Source organism: Scyliorhinus torazame, chromosome 6, assembly GCF_047496885.1.
Source record: "Scyliorhinus torazame isolate Kashiwa2021f chromosome 6, sScyTor2.1, whole genome shotgun sequence".
In the NCBI taxonomy this organism is placed as follows: Eukaryota; Metazoa; Chordata; class Chondrichthyes; order Carcharhiniformes; family Scyliorhinidae; genus Scyliorhinus; species Scyliorhinus torazame.
The window spans coordinates 22,549,276-22,558,195 of NC_092712.1; the positions used below are offsets into that span (position 1 = coordinate 22,549,276).

Genomic DNA, 8,920 nt, shown 5'->3' on the forward strand with positions numbered 1-8,920 from the left:
ATTTATTGCCCATCCCTAACTGCCCTGGAGAAGTGGCGGTGCGCTGCCCCGAAACGCTGCAGTCCATGTAGTGCAGGTACCTCCACCGTGCTGTTAGGGAGGGAGACCTGATGTTACCGTTTGATTTCAATAGCAGAACAAAATATCGGCCCAAATTTGAATCAATGCCATCATGGGAGGCCATGCGTTTATCTGTCTGGGCTCTGGGTTCTACAAATCTCTCACTGAAACCTTCCACCTCTCTGTCTTTAAGATGCTCTTGACAACCTACCCTTCGACCCAGCTTTTGGCCATCTGGTTGGTTGGTTGCTTTGGTTTTATTGTCACGTGTACCGAAGTCTAGTGAAAAGTATTGTTCTGCGTGCAGCTCAAACAGATACACGAAAACAAAATACATAATAGGGCAAACATAAAATACACAATGTAAATACATAGACTCAGGCATCGGGTGAAGATGTGTGAAGAGATCAGATCATATTCCCATCAGTCCATAAGAGGGTCGTTTAGGAGTCTGGTAACAGTGGGGAAGAAGCTGTTTTTGAATCTGTTAGTGCACGTTCTTAGACTTTTGTGTCTCCTGCCTAAGTTGGAAGAGTGAGTAAGCTGGGTGGGCGGGGTCTTTGATTATGTTGCCCGCTTTCCCCAGGCAGCGGGAGGCGTAGACAGAGTCGATGGATGGATGGATCTGTCCTAATTTGTGGCACAATATCATATTCGGTTTGATAATCTCTTCTCCCAATTGTCTTGCGGCATTTCACTATCTTTACAGGTGCAGTAGAAATGCAAGTTGTTGTTATATTGGACGAGCCTGTTTCAGAACTATAGCCCAGCGAGGTTAGGTGCCTTTGGTGGGTGATGTAGGGAGGGGGGGGGATTTGGCTGGAGAGAATGAATAAGGTGACTGAAGCATTTGATGTCCTTATCTTTCAGCTACTGTCTACGGGCAAGGTGTTTATTTTGCAGTAAACGCTATTGTGTCGATACAGGACCAATATTCCCCACCCAACGCCGATGGGCATAAATTTGTGTTTGTGACAAACGCCCTGACTGGCACCTACACAAACGGGAAATCCGAGATGAAGACTCCCCCACTGAAGGAGAACACTGAAATGCCGCTCAGGTATGACTCGCTTGTCGACAATTGCAACGACCCGAAAATCTTCGTCATCTTCAATGACACCCAGGCTTATCCCCAGTACCTCATCACCTGCCAGAGGAACTGATTGCTGCGCACCGCTCCTCCTGTGAAGATTGCTACACTCTTAATGTTCGATCACATCGGGATTATTCTGCTGCTTTTCCCGTCTCTTGGAGCCAACCCTCTGACTGGTAATCCTTATCCATAGGAGGTTTGGGTCAATGCACTGAGCATTGGTTAAGCGAATCAGACAATGGATATGCTTGTGTTCGTAGCAAGCCCATTCTCGTTTTAATTCTTGATGCTGAAACGCGCATAAAGCAACTTCTCGCGATCATAGGGCTCCTCGTCCTTTAGCAATGTAAATTGAAAAATCATTCCATTTGCAGGGTTAGGTGGGACTTTGACTTATTATTGACTGTCAGTTGCATTCGGAAAAGCTGCCTTATTGCCAGGTTTCTGTTTTAAGTTGGGAGTTTTTATTACATATTTTTTCTTTCATGGGATGTGGGGGTCGCTGGCTAGGTCAGCATTGTTGCCCATCCCTAATTGCCCTTGTGTTGAGTGACTTCCTCGATCATTTCAGTGGGAGGCAGTTAAGAGTCAACCAGATTGCCGTGGGTCTGGAGACACATGTAGGCCAGACCGGGTCAGGACGGCAGATTTCCTTCCCGAAAGGGCATTATGATCTTCATCAAATACTTAAGCAAGGAGGTAAAACTAAGCATATACAATTCATTGGTTGGGCGGTAGATGAAAATTATGGTCAGACCTATTCAATATCCCTCGGAATTTCACCTCTCTCAGCTCAGTTTATTCTTCTGGGACCGAACACTGTCCCTCCACATGGGCTGGAACCAAAACCTTGCCTGCCTGGAGCATAACTTCGAACCCTTTGTGTCCTACCCAGTTGAGATAAAGGCCGGCACTCCATTAGCTTTTTTAAAAGGAGGAGGGAGGGGGCAGTGCACAGCGGCCATGCTCTGGGGACGTGAGTTCAAATCCCACCATGACATGTCGGAGGAATTTAAATTAAATTAATGAACCATTCCAGAATGCACGGCTGATCTCATTAATAACATTCATGGAACTGTTAGGTTGTTAAAAACCTACCTGGCTGACATTTAGGGAAGGAAATCTGCCAGCCTTACCGGATCTGGCCGACTCCAGACCCACCGCAGTGTGGTTGAATCTTGACTGCTCTCTGAAATGGTCGAGCGAGACACTCGGCTGTATCAAACCACGAGAACAAACAGCACTGTGGGTGTTCAGGAGGGTAGCTCATCACTGCCTTCTCGAGGGAATTCCGGGATGGGCGATAAACCAGGCCAGCGATGCCCACGCCCCAAGAACGAATTTCAAAAATACGTTTACTCGCTTTCGTAGTTCCTCTCCTCGAACCACTAAGTTTTGCCTCCCTGTGTAATGTTGTTGAATGGTTTATGTTGCCTGCTGTCCAAACTGTGACTGTTTCCAACGGGAGCTTTTTGAAGCTGATATGTCTGTGGCTTCCTGGCCATGAACTGTTGGGAATCTCCCCGCGCAGTAACCACGTTCCCGTGACTCGTTCTTCGGTTATTGGAGACAAAACCAACTACTGATTTGATTTTTTTTTTTTTAATTTCAAAAACGCTTGTGAATACTCTGAAGGTTTTTTTTCTTTGTTTCGCTCCTCTTGTTATGAGAACTGGAGGAGAGGGTGACGCCATTTTGCGCAAAAGGATTGGCTGGCTTACCTTGGGAGACCGGTAGCTCTGGGGGAGATGCGCCTCTCTCAAACTCAAGCTGGGGAGTTCTTGAAGTGCAGAGTGGCTTCAGGGTCGAGAAGCACAGGGGCTGTCTCCCGTAACTCCCGGCACGTTACTCTTGAGGTAACTCAGCCATGGGAGCGATCAGCTGCCACGATGTTGGGGGGGGGGTGAAGACGTCAGTGATTGGTCAATGTTGTCATTGATATCAGTGCCTTAGGATTGGGGATGTGGATGGGATTCCTCCCTAACCTCTCTCCGGTGACCCCTTGCTGTACGTAATCACTGCCAGAACGCAGTCCAAAGATGTGCAGGTTAGGTGGATTGGCCGTGATAAATTGCCCTTAGTGTCCAAAATTGCCCTTGGTGTTGGGTGGGGTTGCTGGGTTATGGGGATAAGGTGGAGGTGTTGACCTTGGGTAGGGTGCTCTTTTCAAGAGCGGGTGCAGACTCGATGGGCCGAATGGCCTCCTTCTGCACTGTACGTTCCATGAGTGCGGGGAAGCAGGCTAGACCGGTGTACTTGAATAGGCTGCCGTGATCGCACACTGGAATCGTACTCCACGGAGGGAGACCATTCAGTTCATCGTTGATTGACTTTGAATGAATGATCAACAGACCCTGCTTTTCTTCCATCTCTCAGTCAATGGTTCCTTTCCCAGTATTTATCCCAGTTATTACTGAATCTGTTTCCAGTGACCTTTTAGAGAGTGCATTCCCGATCATAATTCTCTCGGTGAAACAATTGTCTCCTCATTACCCCTCTAGCTCTTTTATCACTTGTAACCTGTGAAGCAACGTCTCAACTCAGGGAGGGAGAGAATCGATTTTTAAAAAAGCCTAATGTTTAACTAAATAAACAAACTAATACACCTGCTGTTGAGTTCTGTGTTCCTCCTGACTTGCGTTTGATATGTTTTGACGCTGTGTTCCTAGTCCTATTGAATGACGTGTACTGACATAGTGTTCTAGAACCACCTTTCCTCTATCAGTTAATGTCGGATGTGCCGTTTGTCACATCCCTTCTCAGTTCTCTCCTTTCAAGGTTTAACAATGTAAGTCACTCCTGTTCTTTCTCAGTCCTTTCACATCAGAGGCTCCTGTTACTGACCCCACCCGCCCCCCCCCCCCCCCCACCCCACCTCACCTGCCCCACCCTCCCCCATTCCCCCAGGCCCCATTGTACGGTCAATGTCAATGTGCCATCCTGTGACTCACACAATGTGCATTTACCGAGACAGTGGGCGGGATTCTCGGTCTCCGACAACAAAATCGCGTTCGGCATTTGGCCGGAGAATCCCCGTTGGCGCCAAAATCGGGGGGGGGGGGGGGCGGCGCCGCTTTTGCAATGCTCCGCCCCCTCCAAAACGGCATACTCTAGGAGTACGGCGCATGCCGTATGAACGGCCTCAGGAAGTTACCTGAGGCCCTCCCCCCCCCCAATGCTCCCCCCCCGATGCTGCGCCCCCGGTGGGCCGAGTCCTCGACGGCCTGGGTCACCCGTGCTATTTGTTTCCGGGAACGCGGCGTGGCGGCTGCGGACTGGGCCCAGCGCCGCCACAGTCGGGGGGTGGGGGGGGGAGCCGATCGGCGGGCAGGGGTGGCAGGGGCAGGGGGCACTTAGTGGGGGGTGGCGAGCCGGGCTAAAGGGGGGCACTATTTGACAGGCCGGGTCCGCGCGCGGCCGGCACGATATTGCGCGCCGCGGCTGCAGCGTGCCGATATGGCCGGCCATACAATTCTCCGGCCGTATCGGCAGCTAGTGCCGGGCGCTCTACCCTGCATGCCTGCTAATCCCCCACCAGATGGGATGGTGGGTGGCCATTCTGCGCCCTTTTTTCGGTAGTAAAATGATACCGTTCCCACGCCGGACATCAGGACATAGTCTCCAAATCGGAGAGCCCTGCATAATAACTCTGCATTCAGCTTGATGCTTCGCCTGGCAAATGCCATGGTTTAATATTCTGCATTTCTTCTCCCTTTTGGCACCGTGTACACCCATTATTACCAGTCAAATGTGCTGCAACGTACACTTAACCACGTTGAATTATCTTACACTGTTCTGCCCAGTTAGATGTTTTGCATCCTGAACTCCCATTTGAGGCACAACAGTTCACGGAAATGTTCCCAGGCTCACTGCACAGATTGAATTGCAGACTCTGAGCTCAGACGCTGCTAAATCAAACCCTAACAATCAAAATTCCGAAAAACCAATACAGCCTTGACAGCTGGGGTAGAAAGGAGAGTGTCCAGGAAGTTTCCCCGTTCCCGCTGGGGTGTAGTGGCAATGTCACCCAACTAGTCAATCTAGAAGCCCAGGCTCTGGGTTCGAATCCCACCACAGCAAGAAAAGTACAGCACAGGAACAGGCCCTTCGGCCCTCCAAGCCCGTGCCGACCATGCTGCCCGACTAAACTTCAATCTTCTACACTTCCTGGGTCCGTATCCCTCTATTCCCATCCTATTCATGTATTTGTCAAGATGCCCCTTAAATGTCACTATCGTCCCTGCTTCCACCACCTCCTCCGGCAGCGAGTTCCAGGCATCCACGACCCTCTGTGTAAAAAAACTTGCCTCGTACATCTACTCTAAACCTTGCCCCTCGCACCTTAAACCTGTGCCCCCTAGTAATTGACCCCTCGATCCTGGGGAAAAGCCTCTGACTATCCACTCTGTCTATGCCCCTCATAATTTTGTAGACCTCTATCAGGTCACCCCTCAACCTCCGTCGTCCCAGTGAGAACAAACCGAGTTTATTCAACCGCTCCTCATAGCTAATGCCCTCCATACCAGGCAACATTCTGGTAAATCTCTTCTGCACCCTCTCTAAAGCCTCCACATCCTTCTGGTAGTGTGGCGACCAGAATTGAACACTATACTCCAAGTGTGGCCTAACTAAGGTTCTATATAGCTGCAACATGACTTGCCAATTCTTATACTCAATGCCCCGGCCAATGAAGGCAAGCATGCAGTATGCCTTCTTGACTACCTTCTCCACCTGTGTTGCGCCTTTCAGTGACCTGTGGACCTGTACACCTAGATCTCTCTGACTTTCAATACTCTTGAGGGTTCTACCATTCACTGTATATTCCCTACCTGCATTAGACCTTCCAAAATGCATTACCTCACATTTGTCCGGATTAAACTCCATCTGCCATCTCTCCGCCCAAGTCTCCAAACAATCTAAATCCTGCTGTATCCTCTGACAGTCCTCATCGCTATCCGCAATTCCACCAACCTTTGTGTCGTCTGCAAACTTACTAATCAGACCAGTTACATTTTCCTCCAAATCATTTATATGTACTACGAACAGCAAAGGTCCCAGCACTGATCCCTGCGGAACACCACTGGTCACAGCCCTCCAATTAGAAAAGCACCCTTCCATTGCTACTCTCTGCCTTCTATGACCTAGCCAGTTCTGTATCCACCTTGCCAGCTCACCCCTGATCCCGTGTGACTTCACCTTTTGTACTAGTCTACCATGAGGGACCTTGTCAAAGGCCTTACTGAAGTCCAAATGGGAGTAGATCCTGTCTCGAAGAATTCTCTCCGGTAATTTCCCTACCACTGACGTAAGGCTCACCGGCCTGTAGTTCCCTGGATTATTCTTGCTACCCTTCTTAAACACCGACTGAGCCACGCCTTGAACACCCCCACTCATGCTGCTGGTGTTGTGCACCAGGCTCTTCACTGAGGTCGTCACCCTTCCAGTGTTAGTCTTGGGTGCCACGCATTGTCGGCGACATCGCCTGTGCCCATAGCCTCGTTAAGTGGACCAATTGCCGTTGTATTGTGTTGCTGAGATGGATTGAGAGCTGTATGTTGCTTGTTGATTAATGGGGAATTGAGTAGTAATGTTTAAGGAGTAATTGTAAGCTGTTCTTTTTGGTTGTGAAGTTTGAGTTTAATATTGCATTCCTAATGAAGTTTGTGTTTGAAAAATACCAAATCCCTATTTGTTCATGCAATCACTCCTGGAGCTAATCATTCTTTCCGCCGGTCTTACAAATAAACAAAAGTATTGGGGATTCTGTCCAGTATCCGAGTGACTGTTGAGGTCTGGTCTGGGATCGTAATAAAATGATTCCAGGGATGTTTGCGTGGAGTCTGCACGTTCTCCCCGTGTCTGCGTGGGTTTCCTCCGGGTGCTCCGGTTTCCTCCCACAGTCCAAAGATGTGCAGGTTAGGTGGATTGGGCCATGCTACATTACCCCATAGTGTCAAAATGGTTAGGTGGGGTTACGGGGATAGGGTGGAGGCGAGGGCTTAATTTGGGTGCTCTTTCCAAGGGCTGGCGCAGACCCGGTGGGTCGAATGGCCTCCTTCTGCACTGTAAATTCTATGATTTATACATTTGTTGTAAAATCTAATAATTCTTTAAAGACTTTCCGTGTACTGGCGCACTTTTCCCCAAACCACCTCAGCCAACTTTCCCCTCATATCTTCATAATTTCCTCAGCTCAAATTTAACACCCTGGCTTCAGACTGAACTACTTCACTTCCAAACAATGAAAAATTCTAGCATATTATGATCACTCTTCCCTAAAAGGTTATAGTATAATAAATAGCCCCTTTTCGTGACACAATACCAGATCTAAAATAGCCTGTTCTCTATTCAGGTCCTCACCACACTGCTATAGAAAACCATCCCTAACACTCTCCAAAAACCCCTCTCTCCTCAGTTCATTAGGGTAGTCTAAATGCAGATTGAAGTCACCCGTGATTGCTGCATTATCCATGGGCGAGATTCCCTGGCCTCTCTACAGCATGTTTCCCGGAGGTGGGAAGTAGCCCATCATTGATGGGTGGCAAGATCGTCTGTGCCCACTGCTGCCAATGGAGTTTCCCATTGAATCCACCTCAAACCACCTGGAAACCTGCAGTGAGGGTGTGCCATCGGCGGGACCGGAAGATCCTGTCCCACACTACCACTCCCTTGTGATCCATATTAGATATCTACAGCATAGGAACAGGTCCTTCGGCCCATCGTCTTTCTGATACTCTTGCCAACTAAAACCTTTTAATCTCTTGACCCCAGCATTGTTTTCCCTTTGTTCCCAATGTATTTTTGGAATTGCAAATCGCCTGTGCATCAAGAATGAATTGTTGGAGTTGAACATGGTGCTTGTAACTTGAAAAGTTACACATTCACTCATAGCCAACATTACCAAGGGCAGCACGGTAGCATAGCGGTTAGTACAATTGCTTCACAGCTCCAGGGTCCCAGGTTCGATTCCCGCCTGGGCCACTGTCTGTGCGGAGTCTGCACGTTCTCCCCGTGTCTGCGTGGGTTTCCTCCGGGTGCTCCGGTTTCCTCCCACAGTCCAAAGATGTGCAGGTTAGGTGGACTGGCCGTGATAAATTGCCCTTAGTGTCCAAAAAGGGTAGATTGGGGTGCGGGGATAGGGTGGAGGAGTGGGCTTAGGTCGGGTGCCCTATCCAAGGGCCGGTGCAGACTCGATGGGCCGAATGGCCTCCTGCACTGTAAATTCTATGATTACTGTTGCGAAGGATACTTTATACTCAGGTTACAGTCAGGGGAGTTCAACCCATTTTTGTATCTACATTTACATGGTCTTGATGGCAACTCTCAATAGTCTTCAACGAGAACTTACAGCTGTACCGTGACGCCAACATGATGATGGTCCCAGTATGCAGTAGTGTAAAACAAAACTTGACACCGCTCCACGTCAGCTGATAATAGGTCAGGTGACCAAAAGCTTGGCCAAAGAGGTAGGTTTTATGGATTGTCTTAAAGGAGGAGTGTGAGCTGGAGAGGTGCAGGGAGGGGATTCCAGACCTTAGGGCCCAGGAAACAAAAGGGGCAGCAACCAGTCGTTGAGCGATTAAAATTGGGGATGTTCAAGAGGCCAGAGCTGGAACTGAACACAATATCAGGCTGGAGATCAGACCCACCGAGGTGTGGAGTGTATTACTCTGCGGGGTTTATTCCTTCACGGGCTGTGGGCCAGCATTTGTTGCCCATCCCTAATTCACCCTTCAGAAGGTGGCGGTGAGCTATCTTTTTGAATCG

At 49.2% G+C, this 8,920-nt stretch overlaps 1 protein-coding gene across 4 annotated transcripts in view; it reads left to right on the forward strand.

The window, feature by feature from the left end:
* Positions 1–3,763, forward strand: part of parp10 (poly(ADP-ribose) polymerase family member 10) — a 60,191-nt gene extending 56,428 nt beyond the window's left edge. For all 4 annotated transcript variants that reach the window (XM_072508012.1, XM_072508011.1, XM_072508013.1 and 1 more), the window contains one exon: positions 931–3,763. In XM_072508012.1, the coding sequence (XP_072364113.1) occupies positions 931–1,223 (293 nt within the window). In that variant the 3' untranslated portion in view covers positions 1,224–3,763. The remainder of the gene's footprint in view (positions 1–930) is intronic.
* Positions 3,764–8,920: the final 5,157 nt, after the last annotated feature.